General features: G+C 61.3%; 1 protein-coding gene across 1 annotated transcript in view; it reads right to left on the reverse strand.

Annotated features, from left to right (window-relative positions):
- ARHGAP44 (Rho GTPase activating protein 44) overlaps positions 1-16,053 on the reverse strand; it is a 20,645-nt gene extending 4,592 nt beyond the window's left edge. The window contains exons 1-17 of the mRNA XM_050981587.1: positions 16,001-16,053; positions 11,010-11,049; positions 10,429-10,533; positions 10,123-10,199; positions 8,787-8,898; positions 8,089-8,165; positions 7,321-7,438; positions 6,642-6,710; positions 6,486-6,567; positions 5,775-5,902; positions 5,057-5,168; positions 4,523-4,604; positions 4,126-4,206; positions 3,929-4,042; positions 3,393-3,484; positions 3,000-3,180; positions 1,725-1,946 (exon numbers count right to left, since the gene is read on the reverse strand). Coding sequence (XP_050837544.1) covers positions 1,725-1,946; positions 3,000-3,180; positions 3,393-3,484; positions 3,929-4,042; positions 4,126-4,206; positions 4,523-4,604; positions 5,057-5,168; positions 5,775-5,902; positions 6,486-6,567; positions 6,642-6,710; positions 7,321-7,438; positions 8,089-8,165; positions 8,787-8,898; positions 10,123-10,199; positions 10,429-10,533; positions 11,010-11,049; positions 16,001-16,053 — 1,745 coding nt within the window. The remainder of the gene's footprint in view (positions 1-1,724; positions 1,947-2,999; positions 3,181-3,392; positions 3,485-3,928; positions 4,043-4,125; positions 4,207-4,522; positions 4,605-5,056; positions 5,169-5,774; positions 5,903-6,485; positions 6,568-6,641; positions 6,711-7,320; positions 7,439-8,088; positions 8,166-8,786; positions 8,899-10,122; positions 10,200-10,428; positions 10,534-11,009; positions 11,050-16,000) is intronic.
- Positions 16,054-21,527: the final 5,474 nt, after the last annotated feature.

Raw genomic sequence — 21,527 nt, forward strand, 5'->3', positions numbered from 1 at the left:
ACTTCCAAGAGCCTTAATAATCCCGTTCCCTCCACCCTTAACAAAGTCACGACACTCAAATTAGGAAAATATATTCAAAAATAAACAAATAGTAACACCAACAACTCAAATACCAGGACCACGTAACAGATGCGCTAACATAAAAAAAAGAAAATTGAAAACAAACAGCGGAAGAAGAAGAAGAAGGAGAGCCGTGAGCTCCTTCCCACACCCAGTGCTCCGCACCCGCTGTCCCCCTCCCACCCCCCGGGGTTCCTCAGCCCCCGGCGCTTGTGTCCCCCTCTTCCCCGGGCCCAGGGTCCCCTGGCCGGCGGTGACACCCCCAGCGCCCCCAGCCCCCGGGGCCCGCCTTACCTCGGGGGGCCGGGTCCTGCGGCGGGGGCGGGCGGGCGGCTGCCCCGGGGCAGGGGGGGCGCGGGGGGGAGGCAGAGCCGCGGGGCCGGGGGGTGACAGGGCCAGGGGGACAGGGGGGGACAGGGCCAGGGGGCCGGGGGGGTGCAGTGACATGGGGCAGGCAGGGGACAGCGCAGGGAACAGGGCCGGGCGGGCAGCGGGGTGGGCGCGGGGGGGCTGCAGCCGCGGCCCTGCCCCAGCGGCAGCGCCCGGAGCGGGCAGCGCATCCCGGGGCTCGGGGGGTCCCCGGGGCCGCCGCTGCGCCAGGCAGCTGCCGGGTCAGCCCTGCTGCGAAGGTACAGAAGCACCATAAAAACCCGCAGAAGTGACAGCAAAGCGAGGGGAAATTCCTAAAAGAACAGAAGCCTTGGCGGGTGCAGGGGAGCGGGGCGGGAGCCCTTGTGGCACCGACCCCCCGGCTGGTCCCACGGCACGACCCTCCCGGGGCCTCCCCTCCCCAGGTCTGAGCACCCCGCCCCGGCTCCGCTTCCCTTTTGGGGCAGAAAAGTGCGATTTAGGCGCTTTCTCCCACATGGGCTGTGCAGATTAAACTCGGGCTCAGACCCTGGGCAGACGAAGGTCTCAGAGGACGCTGGGCTCTCTGAGGGCTTTCTCTGCACCTTCCTGAAGCACCTCCAGCCCGAATTCCACTAGAGCCCAGCGACACCCGGGCAAGGGGCCCTCGGGAAAATCCCTGAAGGGAGCGCGGTTCTCACGGGAACGGCAGGATGGGGATGTGGTGGTGGCTGCGGGGATGCTGAGCATCCTCCCCTGCTGTCCCCGGGACTCTGCTCCTCTCCGAGAGATGCTGAGCATCCTCCCCTGCTGTCCCCGGGACTCTGCTCCTCTCCCGGGATGCTGAGCATCCTCCCCTGCTGTCCCCGGGACTCTGCTCCTCCCGGGATGCGAGCATCTCCCTGCGTCCCGGGACTCGCTCCCTCCGGATGCTGAGCATCCTCCCCTGCTGTCCCCGGGACTCTGCTCCTCTCCGAGAGATGCTGAGCATCCTCCCCTGCTGTCCCCGGGACTCTGCTCCTCTCCCGGGATGCTGAGCATCCTCCCCTGCTGTCCCCGGGACTCTGCTCCTCTCCCGGATGCTGAGCATCCTCCCCTGCTGTCCCCGGGAGTCTGCTCCTCTCCGAGAGATGCTGAGCATCCTCCCCTGCTGTCCCCGGGACTCTGCTCCTCTCCCGGGATGCTGAGCATCCTCCCCTGCTGTCCCAGGACTCTGCTCCTCTCCCGGGATGCTGAGCACCCTCTGTCCTGCTGAGATTGTTTCCTGCTGAGGAAACGATGCCCGGCTCGGGGACAGGAGGTGCCGGTGGCCTTACCTTGTCCGCTCGGCTGCCGGGGGGAAGCCGAAGCTGGTGGGCGGCGGGGAGGGCGTTGCTGAAATCTCCGGCGATTGCTCGGGAATGGGCGAGTGGGGCGTGGGAGGGAGCTCGGCGGGCGGCGCCGGGGGCTGCGCAGCCGGGGGCGCCGAGGTCGCCTTGCGCCCCACTGAGGTGCCCCGGCGAGCCACCCACGAGGTGTCCATCACCCTGACGCCCATGCTGGGGACACAGAGACGGGGGTTAGCACCTGCCCAGCGGGAGGACACGGCCGACATCTCCCCGCCACTCCTGCAGGGTCCCTAAAAACGCCTCTTCCACCCTGAATCTGCTGGGAATGAAACTACAGGGCAATAGGGCAGGGGTGGCAGCGTGGGATGGGTTTGTGTCACCCACCAGCCACCTCTCCCTTCCCCGAGAACCAGCAGGCACCAGCACCCACCCAGCACCCTCCAGCACCCTCCAGCACCCTCCCAGCACTCTGCCAGCAGCCTGCAGAGGATACGGTACCTTTGGATTTTCCTAAGGCTGCATGGGCAGAAACAAACGATTATTAATGTGAAAATCCCCCAAAACTGCACAGGGACAGAGGTCACTGCTGGGCAAAGGGGCTGCGAGGCTGAGGGGCTTTGAGAGAGGGGGCAGGGGGGATGAGCAGGTAGCAGGCTGTGCCAGTGGTGGGACAGCTTGGGATTCCCTCTGGAAATGGAGGCATTTTGGGATGGTCAGAGTCCTGGGGTGTTTTCTGGAGCCCACTCGACTGTTTGAGGTCCCTGTGTGGTGTGATGGAGAGGGCACAGGCACAGGCTGGGAATGGGCAGCTTTCCCCTGGAGCAAGTGCTGCAGACCTTGAGGACACCAGGACACCTGTCTCTGGCATGGCACAGCCACAGCGTCACCCCATGGGCCACCCCACTGGGGGCAGGCATGGAGCCCTGGGTTCACCTGAGCCCCCCCAAGAGCCTGGCATGGAAAGAAGGAGGTCCCTCCATCCTGGACCACACAATCCAACCAGCTCAGTGCCACCCACCCCAAGGTGATGCCAAGCATCCTCTCCTGCTGCCCCTGGAGTTGTGTCAGAGCCACCCCCTCCTGTCCCCAGCGTCCCTACCCGTCCTTGCAGAACCCCAGCACCATGCTGTCTGTCCTACCCGTCCTTGCAGAACCCCAGCACCATGCTGTCTGTCCCTACCCGTCCTTGCAGAACCCCAGCACCATGCTGTCTGTCCTACCCGTCCTTCTTGCAGAACCCCAGCACCATGCTGTCTGTCCTACCCGTCCTTCTTGCAGAACTCCAGCATCATGTTGTCGGTGGCCACGCTGAGCGGGCGCCGCGCCTGCTCGTGCTGCCGGCGCTCGCCGTGCTCCATGTCGGGCGAGGGCATGGAGCTGTAGTTGGCGTTGTGGTTCACGTGCAGGGGGCTGCCGTAGTTCCCCGTCACGTTGAACTCGATGTCTGGGGGGGCAGAGGATGGTGGGAGGTGTGTGCTCAGGGAGGGGAGAGTCTGGGCGTGATGGCACTGAAGGGATGGGCTCGGTGCCATGAGTCTGGCCGGAGCCCTGCCTGAGCTCCAGCAGCAGAGGGGGCTGGCAAAACCGAACCTGGGAGCTCTGAGCCCGCTCCCCGGGAGGTGCCAGGAAGGCCAGCTGTCCCCAGGCACGCCCTACCTCCCGGGAAGAACCAGTCTGCATGCTGGATGAGCGGCTCGATGATGCCCACGATCTGCAGCGACAGCGTCGTCATCATCTCCGTCATGTTCCTGTGGGGAGGGGCAGCTCAGCAACCCCCCAGGCCAGCAGAGCACCAGCAGGGCACCAACAGGGTCCCAGCAGGATTTCTGTCAGGATTCCCAGCAGGATCTGGCCCTCAGCCCTCACCCACCAGGATTCCCAGCAGGGTTCGCAGCAGAATTCCCAGCAGGATTCCCAGCGGGATTCCTGGCAGGATTCCCAGCAGGATTCTCAGCAGGATCTGCCCCTCAGGCCTCCCCCACCAAGATTCCCAGCAGGGTTCCCAGCAGGATTCCCAGAAGGTTCTGGCCCTCAGCCCTCGCCCAGTGGGATTCCCAGCAGGATTCCCAGCAGGGTTCCCAACAGGATTCCCAGCAGGATCTGTCCCTCAGCCCTCACCCAGCAGTTTTTCCAGCAGGATTCCCAGCAGTGTTCCCAGCAGGATCTGCCCCCAGCCCTCCCCCAGCGCTCACCCCTCAGCCTGTGGCCACAGCAGGTTGGGTCCCAGCACGATGGCCACGTTGCTTGGGGTCATTTTGTTCATGTCCTGGTACTCGGTCAGCTTGGCCAGGAATTTAATCACGTACCTGGAAAGCAGATCCCAGAGGGGTCGGTGCATGGGCCACACCCTCTGTGTCCCCTTCCCACGTCCTGCTGGCCCCGGGCTCACCTGATGTTGTTGTAGTTGGCTTTGGGCAGCTTCTCACAGGCGTTCCAGAGAGCCTGCAGCCGTTTCTCCTGCTCCGGGATGCTGCAGGGAGGGGGGAGAGGGCGTTATCCCCCATCCCCACCCTGCCCTGGGGCTGAGGACCCTGCCAGCCCTGCCCATGGGGACTCTGTGAGACCCCCAGGCTGCCACCAACATTATGGAAGTAAATAAAGTCCCAAAACCTGTCCCAAGTAGAAGGAAACCCTTTAGATTTCCTCTCACGGCTCCATGGCTCTTGGAACCCAGAGGAAACACCCCAAATGCTGTGCACTGTTCCAGAAAAAGCCCAAAGCACCCGTGGGGACCCAGGCTGTCCCCGCCCATGCCACTGAGGAATGGGGGGACGTCCCAGACTCACTTGGAGGCCTGGATCCACTCCTCGTACAGCTCGAACGTCATCAGGGGCTCGGGCAGCTCCCGCAGGTAGGACTTGAGGGCTCCTGTGGCACACAGGGGACACAGGCATTGGGCTGCAGGTGGCACCGGCTGTTGGGCACCAAGCTGTTTTGCTCCTGGGCACTTGGACCCACGTCCCCCCAGCCTTTCCCCCCCAGCCCCGAGCACCCGACCTGGGGCAGCCCGCGGCACCCCCGACCCAGCGCCCACCTTGCCGCCCTGCAGCCCCTCCGAGCACCTTCCCTCTGCCTGGCAGCACCTCTGTGGGGCAGCCACCATCCCAGTTTGTGTCACCTGCCTGCCCACCAAGGGGACACCCCGCCCCATTAGCCAGGCCATTAATTAATGACAAAATTAATTGAGCAAAATCAGACCCAGGATCAACCCCTGGACTGCACCACTGGTTCCTGGTCTCCAGCTGGACTTGGTGCCACTGATCCCCCTCAGGGTGCATTGGGGGTGCCTGGAGGGGCCACCCCGCCCCAAGGAGCCCCACCTGCGATGGCATGGGGGTCAGCTGAGTATTCCTGCACGTCCACCACGCAGCAGTCCAGGGCAGCCTTCAGCTTCTTCAGCTTGGAGGCCGAGGGAGCCACTCGGAAGAGGCCCTGGGCACGGGACACGGAGAGTGTTGGACAGGGCTTGGGGCTGGGCATGTCCCTGGAGGCCCCCAGTTCCTCACCCTGGCCCTGGGGACACCTGTGACCCTTTCCATCGTGCCCAGCAAGGGTTGGACATGGGACCCACCTCCTCCTGCATCCCCAATTCCAGCAGTGACCCATCCACCTCCTGCATCCCCAATTCCAGCAGGAACCCATCCACCTCCTCCTGCATCCCCAATTCCAGCAGGGACCCACCTCCTCCTGCATCCCCCAATTCCAGCAGGGACCCACCTCCTCCTGCATCCCCCAATTCCAGCAGGGACCCACCTCCTCCTGCATCCCCCAATTCCAGCAGGGACCCATCCACCTCCTCCTGCATCCCCAATTCCAGCAGGGACCCACCTCCTCCTGCATCCCCAATTCCAGCAGGGACCCACCTCCTCCTGCATCCCCAATTCCAGCAGGGACCCACCTCCTCCTGCATCCCCAATTCCAGCAGGGACCCACCTCCTCCTGCATACCCAATTCCAGCAGGGACCCACCTCCTCCTGCATCCCCAATTCCAGCAGGGACCCACCTCCTCCTGCATACCCAATTCCAGCAGGGACCCACCTCCTCCTGCATGCCACATTCCAGCAGCATGGTCACGCAGGCCTCCACAGGGAAGGCGATCTCCCTCCCGCTGACAGCCAGGTGCTCTTCCAGGGGCTTCCCAAAGGAGGGCTTCTCCATCCACGCCTCTGTGATGGGCAGAGGAGAGGGAGGGTAGTGCCAGATCCAGCAGCCCCTCCCCAAAAGGCCCTTGGGTCACAGTTTTGGCAGCAAATACTCGGTATGGGTGTTGTTAGAAAAACAGGACCCTGCAGCTCTGGGATGGGATGGGATGGGATGGGCATGGGATGGGATGGGATGGGATGGGATGGGGATGGGATGGATGGGGATGGGAGGGGATGGGGATGGGGATGGGATGGGATGGGAGGGGGATGGGGATGGGGATGGGGATGGGGATGGGGATGGGGATGGGGGATGGGGATGGGGATGGGGATGGGGATGGGGATGGGGATGGGGATGGGGATGGGGATGGGGATGGGGATGGGCATGGGGATGGGCATGGGGATGGGCATGGGGATGGGCATGGGGATGGGCATGGGGATGGGGATGGGCATGGGGATGGGGATGGGGAGGGGATCCCCTCCCAGCTCCAGGACAGATGGGATTCAGGCAGGACAAGCAAAGGGAGGGTGCTCAGCTGTCCCTGCAGGGTCACAGAGCCTGCCACAGCCCCTCGGTGCCACTGGCAGGGACAGACCTGCAGGCACTCACCCTGCTGGGCTTTGATCTGTGGCAGGAAGTTCTGCAGGAGCGCCAGGGATTTGCGGTGGTACTCGGCCTGCACCTCGATCAGCTGTGGGGACACAGCACCAGGGTCACTGCACTGCTGGGACAGGGACAGGGACAGCCCGGGGGGGTGGCACTTACAGTTTGAAAATAGTTTGCATAGTCAACTTCTTTGGCCACGAAATTGTACATGTCAGCCGAGAGCTGGTCCTGCAGAGGGCAGAGGATCCGTCAGTGTCCCTGCCCTGCTGCCCTGGTGCCACCACCAGGGCCCTTCCCGAGCCACCAGCAGGGAGCAGCTCGGTCCCAGCAGGTGCCAGGGTGGCACAGGGTTAAGGTTGGTGTGTCAGGGGAGCTCAGGGGCCTCCCCCACTGCAGCTTGAGCAGGGCCCAGGCCCCCCACTCCCCAGAGTGCACAAAGAGGGGGGATTGGACTCCCTGTTATCCCAGGGAATGGGGTAGAAGTCCCTCAGTGCTTGAAAATGGCAGAAATCAATGACCCAGCACAGAGAAGGTGGAGAAATGTCTCTGCCAGTGCCAGGGCTGGATGAACCCAGTGCTGGGCTCTGCCAGGTGGGCTCCCAGGGAATGGGAGCCCCTCCAGCTCCGGGGGCTGTGGAGGACGGGGATGGAGCAGCTGGGGATGTCCTGCCTGGCTGGGGAGCGTCACCCACAGCCCCTGAGGTGTGTTTGGGGCCCCGAGGAGGGGCGGCACAGGTCGGGGGAAGGAAGGTGCAGAGAGGGCTGAGAGGAGAGGCTGCAGCTTTCCCCCGAGTCTGGGAGCCCACCACCCCCGCCCCCGGCCAGGGCAGCCCCCTACCCTGCAGATCTCCACTCTGTTGGCCGCCTCCTCCATCTCCTCCCTCAGAGCGTCGGCTTTGGCCCCCGAGGGCTGCAGGTTGCTGGCCAGACCCGAGGACTTCACCGACTGCTGCCACCTGCGGGAGGGACAGGGACAGTCGGGACTGACCACATCCCAGGGCCCTGTAGGGCCACCGCGGCCCCCAGGGAGGAGCAGCTCGGAGATGATCCCAGTGCAGCTGGGATTGAGCCCCACTCCCAACCCCAGCCCCAGAGCACTGCACACAGCAGGGAAGGAATTCCTTCCAGCAGGATAAGGAGCCGTATCCAGGCAGGAAGAGAGGGGAAGGGGATGGGAGAGCCTGGGCACGATGCTGGGGACTGTGGACACCTCTCAGACCTCTCCCAGGACATGCTGGAGTGGGGGCTGGGGTGACTCAGTGGTGCCGTGGGACAATGCCGAGCCATCCCCGCTCCCCTCGGTGCCACTGCAGGGACAGGAGCACCTGGCTCTGCATCAGAGCTCACCAGGACTGGGAAAAAAGTACAAAATAACCCTTTCTGCCAGAAAAATTATATACTTCTGTGCAGAGGGCAGGCAAGGGAACGGAAACCATGGGTTCTGCAGGCAGGAGTAGAAATGGTGGCTCATTGCAGAGCTCGACTCAAGCCCACAGAGGGGGTCCCCCTCCTCCTGCATCCCCCGTCCCCCATCCCCTCTCTCCTGGGAGCCACCCATGCCCTGCGAGTGTTCATTCCTTACAAAGCATCTGGAGGCACCTCCCACCTGGTCCTGGAGGAGTCCATGTCCAGCACCAGCTTGGCCAAGTGCTTCCTCTGCTTCTGGATATTTGGGATTTCCACCTGCAGCAGCACAGGGAACAGCAGGAGGTGACAGCCCTGGAGAGGCGTCCAGGGACGGTCACACCCCGAGGCTTCGGGCTGGGTGGGCGAGGATGCAGCTCCCTAATGTCACATCCTCAGGGACAGGGCCCAGCTGATCCCCCTGCGTGTCCCACCCAGAATGAGCCCAGCTCAGCCCCAGCTCCAGAGCCCAGGGGAGCAGGCCTGGGACACCCAAAATTCGGGGGGGGGGGGCTGTGGAGGGCAGGAAGGGTGCTGGGCATGGCAGAACACCCCGGGGACCCACAGCTCACCTCAGCCAGCACAAAGGACACCCTGGTGACCCACAGGTCACCTCAGCCAGCACAAAGGGCACCCCGGGGACCCACAGGTCACCTCAGCCAGCACAAAGGGCACCCTGGGGACCCACAGGTCACCTCAGCCAGCACAAAGGGCACCCCGGGGACCCACAGGTCACCTCAGCCAGCACAAAGGGCACCCTGGGGACCCACAGGTCACCTCAGCCAGCACAAAGGGCACCCTGGTGACCCACAGCTCACCTCAGCCAGCACAAAGGGCACCCTGGTGACCCACAGCTCACCTCAGCCAGCACAAAGGACACCCTGGTGACCCACAGCTCACCTCAGCCAGCACAAAGAGTGGTTCAATGACGTCCCGCTCCACCTGCAGCTCGAAGTGGATCAGCTCCTGTGCCAGCTTGTCCTCGGCCTCCCCGCAGAGCCGCAGCATCTTCCTGCAGGCACAGGCACGGCTGGGGACAGTGGGGACTGTCCTGCACTGGGGGGACAGGCCACCCACCCCGGGGCTCCAGCAGTGCCATGGGGCAGCCCCTCCTGGGTGGAGGGTGCAGGTGGGGGGCAGACAGGGCACCCTGGGCACCCCGGGTGCCAGGAAAGCTCATTCCTTCAGTGCTGCACTTCTAATGATGTAATTGTAATTAAAGTATTCTATTAGTGTATTATGACATACTACTAGCTATATTATTATGTTATATATTAGTATTGTGTGTGTGTATTATTATATATTACATATTACATATACATATTATTACATGTAATATATATGACATGTAATATATAATATATAATATATAATATATAATATATAATATATAATATATAATATATAATATATAATATATATTATACATTATACATTATACATTATACATTATACATTATACATTATATATTATATATTATATATATATATTATTGTTAGGCCAGTCTGAAATTGTATGGACTTAAAATAACTATAAAAATAACTATAAAATATATAAATAATAAATCACATATAAATGTCCATAAAACATATAAAACATATGCAGTTATATAAATTATAATACAGAAATATATAACATGTACAAATATACGTGTACAAAAATAGTAGTAACCAAAATATAAATATATAACATACATAAAGATCTATAGAAAAATAAATATAAATGTGTATGTATGCAGATTGCATTGTATGATCACAGGGCCCCAGCCCATTCAAGGAGGAGAAGAATTAATCACCGGTGAATCCCCCATTATCTGGCATCGGGACAAAGAACAGCAGCATTCCCTGGCACATTCCCAGCACATCCCCAGACCATTCCCAGACCATTCCCAGCACATTCCCAGACCATCCCCAGACCATTCCCAGACCATCCCCAGACCATTCCCAGCCCATTCCCAGACCATCCCCAGACCATCCCCAGCACATTCCCAGCACATCCCCAGACCATCCCCAGCACATTCACAGCTCACTCTCAGCACATTGCCAGACCATTCCCAGATCATCCTCAGCTCACTCCCAGCCCATTCCCAGCCCATTCCCAGCTCATTCCCAGCACATTCCCAGCACATTCCCAGCCCATTCCCAGCACATTCCCTGACCATTCCCAGACCATTCCCAGCCCATTCCCAGCCCACCCCAGGGCAGTGCTGACCGGGGCAGCCCCAGCCCCCCTTACCCCAGCAGGGAGTCGTCCCCCAGCACGGCCGATCCCTCCATCAGGCACTGCGCCAGCATCGTCAGCGGCAGCTTCTTCTGCAGAGAGAGAGGGGCTGTGTCCCCGCTGGATCCCTGAGTCCCCCTGGATCCCCAGATCCCCAAGATCCCGAGATCCCCCTCGATCCCTGGATCCCCAGATCCCCGGATCCCCCATACCCATTGATCCCCCTGGATCCCCGGACCCCTCGATCCCCATGGATCCCCAGACCCCTAGATCCCTGGATCCCCCTGGATCCCCCAGATCCCCGGGTCCCGCCGCCCTCACCGAGCGCTTGTCGGCGTCCAGGCCCTGCTGGCCCTGCAGACAGGCTGCCAGCTTCTTGTGGGTGCTGTGGGACACCTGCTTCACCAGCTCCAGCCGCTTCTCCACCTGTGGGAGTGACAGAGCCCATCACCCGGGATCCCATCCCCCAGGGATCAATATCCCCCAGGAATTCCACCACCCATCACCCGGGATCCCATCCCCTAGGGATCAACATCCCCCAGGGATTCTACCACCCATCACTCAGGGATCCCATCTGAGGGATTCCATCACCAGGGAACCCAACACCCAGAGATCCCATCACCCTGGGATTCCATCACCCAAGGATCCCATCCCAAGGATCCCATCACCCAGGGATCCCATCCCAAGGATCCCATCACCCAGGGATCCCATCACCCTGGGATTTCATCACCCAAGGATCCCATCCCAAGGATCCCATCACCCAGGGATCCCATCCCATGGATCCCATCCCATGGACCCCATCACCCGGCTTCGCTGGGATGCTGTGGCACCACCAGGGAGTTGCTGATGGGTGCAGCCCCCCCCGGGAGGTGCCCGAGCACCCATGGACACCCCGGGCTCACCTGCAGCAGATCCTCACTCAGCACCTCGGTCTTCTCGGCTCTGCAGGACAAGAGAGGAGAGGAGCCATTGGTGAAGGGTGTGCACAGCACAGGGCCTGGGATGTGCTTTTCCTTCGGGATGCAGGGGGGATTTAAGGATCTCTGCTCCCACCAGCCATGCCTCCTCCCCTAAGAAAGGAATCGATGGAGCATCTCCCGGGCTCACTGCCAGGTACCACACCAATCCAGGGCCTGCCTCCCATCTCTCCCTTACTGTTCCGTTATTGCCAGGAAAGCAGGGATCCAGATTCCCAGAAGGAAGCGGGCAGTGCTCCGAGAGAGGGGCTGTGGCTGCGCGGGGCTGCGGCTCCCCGGGCTCCGCTCCCTCCCGAGCCTGAGGACAGTGCGGCCGCACGGCTGAGCCTCCTCACACGGGGGCAGCCACGGGATGGGAGGCGGCAGCTGCTGCCCGGGGCCTCTCCAGAGCCCTTCTGCTGCTCACTGAGCATGGATTTACTGCTCCAGAGCCCGTGGCAGCCGCTGCCTTCCCGAGGGAGGAGCGCCGGGATGCAGGAGACACAAACCCGCCATCCTCGGCCCCTGCACCCGCAGCAACCAGAGCCCAGGGCCCCAGCACCACAGCTGCTCAGGCTCATTTAAACCATCACATCCACATAATTTGTTCTTTTTCCCGGGGTTTTTAACAACTTCAGTGCATCCTTTCACTTGGAAAAACGAGCTCTGTCAGTTTGAGCTGGGGCAGAGCTGTCACTCAGCCAATCGGACCCGAAGGTTCCTCGGGGGACAGTGAGAGCTTGGTGCTGCCATCCTGCAAACAGCACCTTCATTTCCTGAGCCTGGTCCCGTCCTGCCCTCTGAGCTGGATTCTCAGCTTGGAGACAGGGAGGGAAGTGTTGGAAATAAGGAGCAAACACAGAGAAAGGTTCAGACAGTGAGCGCGGCACATGAGCGGCTCACACACAAATCCATCTCGGCCAAAGCCTTGCAGAAAGTGCAAATCACAGAATCACGGAAAGGTTCGGGTTGAAGGGACCTCAGAGCCCACCCAGTGCCACCCTGCCATGGCAGGGACACCTCCCACTGTCCCAGGCTGCTCCAGCCCCAGTGTCCAGCCTGGCCTTGGGCACTGCCAGGGATCCAGGGGCAGCCACAGCTGCTCTGGGCACCCTGTGCCAGGCCCTGCCCAAACCAACTGCATTAAATCTGCTTTGGGCATGAAAGATGTCCCAGCACCTGATTAAAGGTGGTTTGAAAGCAAATTTTAAAAAATTCAATTAAACAAACCCTGTTTATGTTATTTTTTAAATTAGTTGTTGAAATGAACAGATTAGATCCTCTCTAAGGAGCACTGACCACCTGGGAGTGAGAGCTGAGCAGCTTTCTCTCCTCTGGGAATCACCTTCACTCTCATTTAGACAGGATTGGAAGTGACACAGAATTAGCACAAACAGGGAAAAAAGCAGCAAATACCCACGGGCACAGCCACAGCGTCCATCCCCAGCTCGGGATATTTTTAGCCTCCTGAAGGAGTGGGAGGTGGCAGGGAGTGAGGCACCGCTGGCACATCCCTGCTGCTCACTCCCCAGGAATCACTTCCTCACTTGAGCAGGAGAAGGGATTTTTTCCCCGTTTTCTCCTCTCCCAGGCAGGAGGTGGGTGGGATTTGCACAGCCCGGGTCCCACGGGCAGCTCTCTCTCCCAGCAGCCACATCCCATCCCGTGCTATGCCCTGAGGCGTGTTTGGGCAGCAGAAAACAACATTTCAAAGAGAATAACAAAAACCCGGCCTTGATGTGCTTTAAAGCACATCCTCAGTTCGAGAAACCGCCGTGGTTTCAGGGGAGAGCATCTCCTGTGCCAGCCCTGATCCCTGCCAGGGAGGAGCTGGGCTTTCAGCCTTTGCATAAAAGGCTGCAGCATTTTATGGCCTGGGGTTCCAAAGGGGTTCCAGTCTATCCCATTTAAGGATGGGTGATGGTCCCTGTGCCCCCAAGAGAGGGGGCAGAGACCCCCCAGTTTCCCTCTCTGGTCCCTAATTCCCCAAAACTTCATTCCCTTCCCGGGGCGGCATCCCGAGCTCGCTTCCATCCCGATTTAGCAGCCGGGGAGAAGCCCCTGCAGGGCGCAGAGCCCCGAGGCAGCTGGAGCAGGGACAAAACCCTCAGCTCGCTCGCTCCATGAATATTCCAGGCTGCCAGCGCTGTCTCTGCGAGGAGGATAAAAATATCCCCGGGGCTGCCGGGATCCACCGGCTGCAGAGCCGAAACCCCAGGGGGTTCTGCTGACAGCAGCCACCGACACCCCGAAGTGCAGACGGGGAGCCCGGCTATTTACAGGGTGCTGTTCCCTCCCACAAACCACGCTGGGAAGATCCCAGGCAGTGCTTTTATTTCCCTCTGCCCTTATTCCGTGCAAGCAGAAAATGTCCTTCCTTCTTGCTGGGTATTCCTGCAGCACCAGGAATAAACCCGCGGTGTTTAAAGGCTTTGTCTGGAGGTGCGGCCATCCTGGGGCTTGGAAAAGCATCTCCCTGCGAGCCAGCAAGGTGACATCCAGCCCCAAAGGCCACCCCTGTCCCCGGGATGGGGGACACAGCGGGGGATGCTCAGAAAGGTCGAGGAGGAAAAATCCACCACCATTCCCGGTGAGCTGCATCCCCTCGGTGCTGCTGGGGAGCCCAGCGTGCCACTCAGCAGGTGCCCGATTTAATCCCCATGGGAAAAATCCCCACGGAGCCCATCCTGGGAAATTCCCAGGACTGTTCGAGTGACTGAGGTGACATCCTGGTGTCACTCTCCTGACAGGACGGACAAACACAAATAGAGATAAAAGCTCTTTGCAGAAAACATCCTCAGAATTTTCTACAGCCACTCTTTGGCTTCTCTTCCCTTTTCCACCTCACGGATATAAATATCCCTGCCCCTCACAGACTGGCACAGGAATTCTTCCCAAGGCTAGGTACCAGGTGTGGGGCTGGGCTGGGCTGGGCTGAGCATTCCCAGTTCCTTCTGTCAAGTGAAATGACAAAAAAACCCACCCAAACCCAGAGTAAATTTAATAAATAAATGCAAAACAAAACAAACCGAAACAAAATAAAATAAATGCCATGCTCAGGGCCCAGCAGAGGATCCAGTCTTCCCCTCCAGTTCCTGTGGAGCTGCTGCTCTCCCCAGTGGGAACAGGGGCTCCGTGCTGGCTCCCAGCGCCCAAGTGGAGCTGGGACACGGAGCAGCCGTGTCCTGGAGCAGCCGTGCCCCGGAGCAGCCTCCCCTGGCGCTCGCCACTGGAGGCACTGCACCATGGTCCCACAGCACGATCCCAGTGCCACACTCCCAGTGCCACATTCCCAGTAGCACCTTCCCTGTGCCATGCTCCCTGTGCCACATTCCCAGTGCCACGCTCCCAGAGCACACTGGCACCACACCCACCCCATGCTCACAGTCCACATTCCCACACTGCACATTCCCGCTCCACATTCCCACACTGCTCCTGCACGGCCATCCACTCCGCTCCCGTGCCCGGCAATCCCTCCAGACCCCGGAGCGCTCGAGCTGCGCTCCCTGCCCGGCACTGCTGCACCTGCCCCGCACTCCCGCACCTGCCCGGCACTCCCGCACCTGCCCGGCACTGCTGCACCTGCCCCGCACTCCCGCACCTGCCCCGCACTCCCGCACCTGCCCGGCACTGCTGCACCTGCCCCGCACTCCCGCACCTGCCCCGCACTCCCGCACCTGCCCGGCACTCCCGCACCTGCCCGGCACTGCTGCACCTGCCCGGCACTCCCGCACCTGCCCCGCACTCCTGCAGCCCCGTCCCGGAGCCGCTGCCATCCGGGCCCGTGCCCTCTGCGGGCCGTGGGGCAGCGCCCCCGGTGCCGCCGGGGACACGGGCGGTGCCAGCACGAGCCCTGGCGATGCCGAGGGAATGCGGAGCCGCCGCTCCAGCTGTGCCCATGCCCCAGGGCCGCCACGAGAAGGGACAATAAATAAATCCTCTTCCTGCCCCCCCCGCTTCAAAATCTCCAGGAATTACACAACAGCCACTGTCAAACCCAGGTCTGGCAGTGCACGGCACACAGGGCATTCCCGGGGGCATTCCCGGGGGCATTCCCGTGGGCACTCCCGTGGGCACGGCTCTGGCTCCACAGCCCCAGGGTGCCCCGGCCCCACGGCCAGCAGGGCCGCTCTGGGGTGCTGGGGGGACAGGGCAGTGGGGCACCCCACAGCATCGGGCTGTGTCCCCACAGCCCTGGGACAGAGGGGACGGCAGGACAGGGGGACAGGCAGGGAGCAGTGGGTAAAGGGGGCAGGGAGTGGGGCATGGCAGGTGTAGGCGGGCAGGCAGGGGTTAACTGGCAGGGGAGCAGGCAGGGCATGGGCAAGAAGGATGTAAGGGGTGGGTACGGGGGCAGTGCAGCAGGCAGAGAACAGGGAGTGGGACAGACAGAGGGCAGAGGGACAGGGGTAGGCAGTGGGGCACGGTGAGGACAGAGGGTGTCAGACAGGGATCAGGGCAAGGGGCACACCGGGAGCAGGAAGGCTGTGGGGTAGGCAGGGAGCAGGCAGGGAGTGGGCTTGGGGCCAGTGGGGCAAGCAGGGCTCAGGCACGGAGCAGGAGCAGTGGGGCAGGCAGAGTGGAGGTGGCACAGGTGCAGCATCAGGGCACTGGGGCAGGAAGGGAGTGGGCAGAGTGTGGGATGAGGGCAGTGAGGCTGTCAGAGAGCAGACAGGGAGTAGGGCAGGCAGGGAGGGGGCAGAATCAGGGCACTGGGGCAGGCAGGACACATGGATCGGGGCGGTGGGGCCTGCACAGAGCGGGCAGGGAGCTGGGAAGGGGCAGGTGCGGGTGCGGCGGGGCGGGCGGGAGCAGCCAGGGCGCGGGATGGGGCTGTGGGCAGGGCAGGGCTGGGTCCGTCCCCATCCCATCCCATCCCATCCCATCCCATCCCATCCCATCCCATCCCATCCCATCCCACCCTATCCCGTTCCCACCTGCCCACGGTCTGGTTGGCGAGCTGGCGCATGCGGTTGAATTGCTTCTTCATGGTGGCGGCGGTGCGGGTGGTGCGGGTGGGCAGCGGGGCCGGGGGCAGCGGGCCGCCCCTCCCGCATCCCCGCCCGGCGCCGAGCCGGGCCGGGCCGAGCCGAGCCGAGCCGGGCCGAGCGGGCCCCGCCGCCCCTGCGCCTCTCCGCGCCTCCGCCTGCGCTCCGCGCCCCCCGCACCGCCCCGCACCGCCCCCGGCCGCGGCGGCCATGGGAAATGTAGTCCGGGGCCGCCCGCCCCGGCGGGCTCTCCGGGCCGGGGGGGGGGTCTTGGAGGGAGCCTGGAGCCGGGCATCCCCCCCGGCATCCTCTGACTTCCCCCCGGCATCCCTGGGCGTGGCGCCGGCATCTCCCCGGCATCCCTCAGCCTCCCTCGACATGGCCTCGGCCTCACCTGGCGTGGCCCCGGCATCCCCCAGGCACGCCCAGCGTCACCTGGCATCCCCCCGGGTCCCGTGACACGACCCCAGCGCCGCTCCAGCATCCCTGGCATCCGCCCGACATCACCTCGGCGTCCCTTGGCACGGCCCGCATCCCCCGCGATCTCCTGGCATCCTCGGGCAGCTCCCCGATGTCCCGCAGCCCCTGCAGCCCCTGCTCCCACCCATCCCTGCTGTCCCAGCCCCTGGGGCGGGTTTGGGGAGCCTGGGGCACAGGCGGCCCTGGGCAGGACGGCAGGAGCCCGCCGCAGCCGGGGTTCCCCTCCGCACAGGGATGGGGCTGCAGGAACCCAAAGCCTCTGCTGCTGCCCAGTGTGGGCCCTTTCCTCTCTGGGATGCTGCTGCCCCACACGGCTCTCTCAGGATATGGGAATGTTTTAGAGCCAGGCAGCTCCTGGCATCTCCCCTGGCATCAGCTGCTGCAGGATCAGCACTTCCTCTCCCCGATTTTCCATTCTAAATTGCACCATTACTGCGGGATGGAAAAGGCAGATATTTTCTGTGGTCTCCGGGGGTGGAAGGGGAATTCTGGCTGCTTTGAAGAGGGACGGCCAGCAGCACGGCTGAGAGCCGTGGTTCCCACCTTGGTGCCAGCAAGATGTTCCCTCCACGGGCACCCGAAGGGTGACACTCACAGGCAACACCGAGCAAATCCCTGCAGGACAAGTAACCCTGCCCAGCTCCCCCCTGGCCCAGAGGCAGCTCCAAATCCCCGTCAGGGCGGATCCTCTCCGCCCTCGCCAGCGCCGCGCTGCCAATAAGGTCAGTCCGAGCGCCCGACACCTCTGGCTCCAGCCCTCCCTCCTTCGCAGTGTGACAGGGCTGTGCCCTCCCGTCCATCCCAGCATCTCGGGGCCGCTGAACCTCCAGGATATGATAGCGGCTGCCCAGATGGGTCAAAGCCAATTAAAGTCAGGGCAGCGAATTTCAGCGCAAAGCGTGTGACGGAGCGGCGCTGGCGGGAGCGCGGCGCTGGCCCCAGCCGCGGGGGCAGCGCAGGCTCCTCCTGCCCCGCACCCTCCCTCCTGCCCCGCCTGCTCCCCGGACACGCCACCAGCAGCTGTCACAGCCCACCGGCCTCCCCTCGGGCTCTGCCGGGCGCCGTGGAGTGGAGGAGCAGGAGCCACGGCCCAGCCGTGCTGCTGACACCTTGGCAGACCGGGGGTGCTCTCCCAGCAAAGGGAGCTCACGGCCTTTCCACAGGCTGATAAGTTCCCTGTGAGAGGCTTTAATCACATTTCCCTGCTTGTTGCTCCAGGAGACAGGGATAATGAAGGGTGGGATGGAAGTGGTGTCTGTGCAATCCCTGCCGCAGGAAAATGGGGAAAGGGAGGAGGGGAGCAGGGGCCACAGCCTGGGAGCTGCTCCCACCCCTTATCCCTGGGTTGGTGGGGACAAGAGACCACCACCAAACCCCTGCTGTGTCCTGGCTGAGCTGTGCAGGATCACGAGCTTTCAACCTCTGCAGGATCCCACCCCATCCCATCCCATCCCCATCCCATGCCATCCCATCCCATCCCATCCCATCCCATCCCCAAGCCCAGGAGGCACCAGGCTGTCTGTGCCCTCCGTGTTTTAGTCCCTGTTCAGTGTGCATTACCCTGCACTGGGCAGGAGCAAATTCCCCAGCAGCAGGGCTCGCTGCCCAGGCCTGCAGCATCCCTGTGCTCCCCTCTCCCAACTGGAGCTGCCCGCTGTGCCTGGCACGGGCTGTGCCTGGCACGGGACTGTGCTGCCAGGAGGAGCAGCCCCGCTCCACCTGCCATCTGCCACCTGGCCCGGCCGTGCCCGTGGCACTGGGTGACAGATGGCACCGGAGCTGCCCCGCTCGGCCCGGGGCTCTGCCCGCTCCCTGCCTGCTGCGCACATCCCGGGGATCCATCCTCCGGGAGGGTGGACCTGGCCCGTGAGACAAGCAGCAGAGGTGGCCAGAACCTCTTATCCCCCCCAGGACAATCACATCCATAAACCTTATTACAATGAGAAGAGAAATCAGCACTCCACACCTGGGGTGATGCTCACGCCCTCCCGAGCAGCTCCGGGTGAGAGGCACCCACCGTGGGAGCAAAGGAGCCCTGTGTCCCGGGTAAGGACCTGGGGCGTTTGCCAGGCAGCAGAGGAGAAGGGGGGATTTTTTTCTCCTCTCTGTAATTATTGCAGGAAGGCGAACACCTGGATGGGAAGGTTTCAGGGCAGTGCAGCTGCTCCAAGGAATCTCCTGTATTCCACATCCTTTGGGTGATTTTCCCAGCAGCTCCCTGACGTCTGGCTGGGATCCATCTCACCACCAGGGACAAGGGGCCGTGGCAAGGCTTGGCTCATTTCCGTGAGCACAGGGCAAGGTTTGCCCTCTCCAAACACGGCTTAGGAATACAGCCTTGTTTATGGAGAAGTGGGAGCAGGGCCCAGGTCCTGTGAGGAGTGAGGGCTCAGGGAGGGCTGCAGGCTCCTCTCCTGGAATTGCACCCATAATCCAGACCCACCACAAGCCCCCTGCTGCAGCCAGCTTCGCTCTCCAGGAATTACAGCAGGGATAAATAAGTGAATGCTGGCTAATTAGGCAATTAATTTCTGCGTGCTCTAAGGGCAGTGCCTGGTGCAGCTGCAAATCTCCCGGAGCCCCTTCCCTCCTCACACCCATCACCTCTCAGATGGGTAGCCGGGGAAGCAGGGGGGAATCGGAAATTAGAATGCTATTGGAAACTTTAATTATCTCTTCATCATTTGTCATCCAGGGCGCGGCGCTGGGGATCACTCCCTGCCCGGGCTGGATTTCTGCCCGGCGGGCAGAGGGGTTGTGCCCGCGGGCATGACCTGCTCCAGCGGGGCATTCCCGAGTGTGAGGGCATCCTGCTGGCCTCACAGGGATATGGGTCAGTGGCCTCGGGTCAGTGGCCTCGGGTCAGTGGCCTCGGGCATCCTGCCTTGATGTGCAGGGCTCTGCAGGGGAGGGGTCCCGCAGGCACTGGGAGGGATCCCGCAGGCACTGCGCACAGAGCGGCTCCTCTGCCTCTGGGCAGCCTGTGATCAGCGGGCAGAGCGTCTGGCTGTAGTGCTTCCATCCACGGGAGGATCCAAGTGAAGGCTGCCTGTCCCTGATTAACCATTACCCTTCCCACGCCTGTTCCCAATGCCAGGACTGTGCTCTGCCGTGCTGTGCCACCCCTGTACAGATCACTGTTGCTGCTGCTCCATCACAGTTCAAACCAGGAGCAGGTGTTTGATGGCATTTATTGAGGGAAAGTGAGGATTGCTTCATCTTCCCCTTGAATTATGTCTTCCTGCTTGGGAAGAGTGGACACAGACCCACCTGGCTGCCTCACACCCACAGCAGGTCCCACCCCTGGCATCCCATAGGGCTTCCAGAGACCCTTGAGATGTTTCATGAAGCAGGAGAAATGTGCTGGCACTGGGGAAAGGCTCGTGCTGCTCCTGGGATGAGCACACCTAAGAAAGGCTGGCCTGTCTGCCTGGTTCAGCTGGGACGTGGAGATGGAGGAAGGAAGGGACAGTGCTGCTGGGCTGAGCCCCCAGAGGGTGCAGGCTGGACCCGCAGGTACCAAAGCCCAGAGCCCCGCTCAGTGCCCAGGGCTGTCACCAGGGCTGGGACATCAACGGGATCACAGCCCCAGGGCTGTGACAGGGGTGTTGGCATCGCGCTGCCCTGCAGCTCCCTGGCAGCCAGCAGGGTGACACTGATGACAAATGACACTGGCCCTGTAATTACAGCCAGGCTCTGCTCAGCCAGTGCTGCTGCATTATTGAGAGCAACCCGAAATACTCCCAGCTCAGTCATTCAGGGGTCTGGGCATCATGGTGAGCGGCTGCCAGGGCTGCCTCAGCCTGGGCTGGCAGAGGGGACAGCCTGGAATGTGCTGCAGAGGCGTTCACACACCCTCCATTCCACAGGGATGAGGCCCTGGGGGAGCAGAGCATCTCGGAGGGTTTGGGATGCCGGTGGGACAGTGGCATTAGGGTAACATCCATTGCCTCAGTGTCATTGTCACCACTGAGCCTGGCTGCTCCAGGGGAGGGCAGCAGGTCAGGCTCCTCTCTGCCAGCACCACTGAATTCCCCCTGCTGAGGGGCTCCTTCCTCGGCAGGGACCAGCATGGACCCTGTAGTATATGATGTAGATAATTCATGCTTTGGAAATTGTATAAAAATTATAAAGATCCAACCATGCCTCTGACCCCCATGGCCAGAAGCAGGGCTTTTCATTTCCAAAAGATTTCTCTGACTTGCCCAGAAAAAGTCATGACCATTAACGAGTGAATGAGTCTTTCCTGGGTGATCAACGACCATTTCCCAAGAATGTCCAGAACATTCACCGAACAACACCTGGGAGAGATTACATCAAAAAGCTGCGACTATGTCCTGGCTACAGCTGAAAGGAAGACAATTCCGAGGAGCCCAGCCAGCCATCCAAACCTATGGACTGACTTTTGTACGGGACTGCATCTGTATAGTTCCTGTTATACATATGTAGGAATTTACAGAAATCTGAGGTCATTTCTGCTCCAGGCAGAATAACCTGTATATAAGCTGGCTGCCTGGAGCAGTTGGGGTGACACTCTGGGAGACGCTGACACTAAGTCCATCTGTCCCAAGTTCACCCAGCGCCAAAGTCCGGGGTTGACGCTGTCTTGACTGTGGCGGTTTTATAATATTTTATTTTCTTAGTTGTTGATCTAATAAATTTATAAAAGTTTTTTATAAATTTGGCTGCCAATTTGATCATTTATAACAGACCCAAACCTCCTCCCTCTCCTCCTCCAGGAGGAATGCCATCCTCTCCTGGGAGCTGGCCTGTGCCCAGCTCACTCAGCCCGGAGCTGGGGTGACTGTGCCTCTGCCAGATGTACTCATGTGCAGCCAGATGTGCAGGTGCTCTGAGCAAGATGCACACTGGGGGAGCACTGCAGAGGGAGGAGTTAACCCACACCTCCAAAACCACTCCACCTTGGCCTGATGTTCCTCCAAAGCCCAAGAGGAGCCCCAAAAGATATCAGAAAAAAGTGGTTTTTCTATTTTCT

This window comes from Serinus canaria, chromosome 18, assembly GCF_022539315.1.
Source record: "Serinus canaria isolate serCan28SL12 chromosome 18, serCan2020, whole genome shotgun sequence".
Classification (NCBI taxonomy): Eukaryota; Metazoa; Chordata; class Aves; order Passeriformes; family Fringillidae; genus Serinus; species Serinus canaria.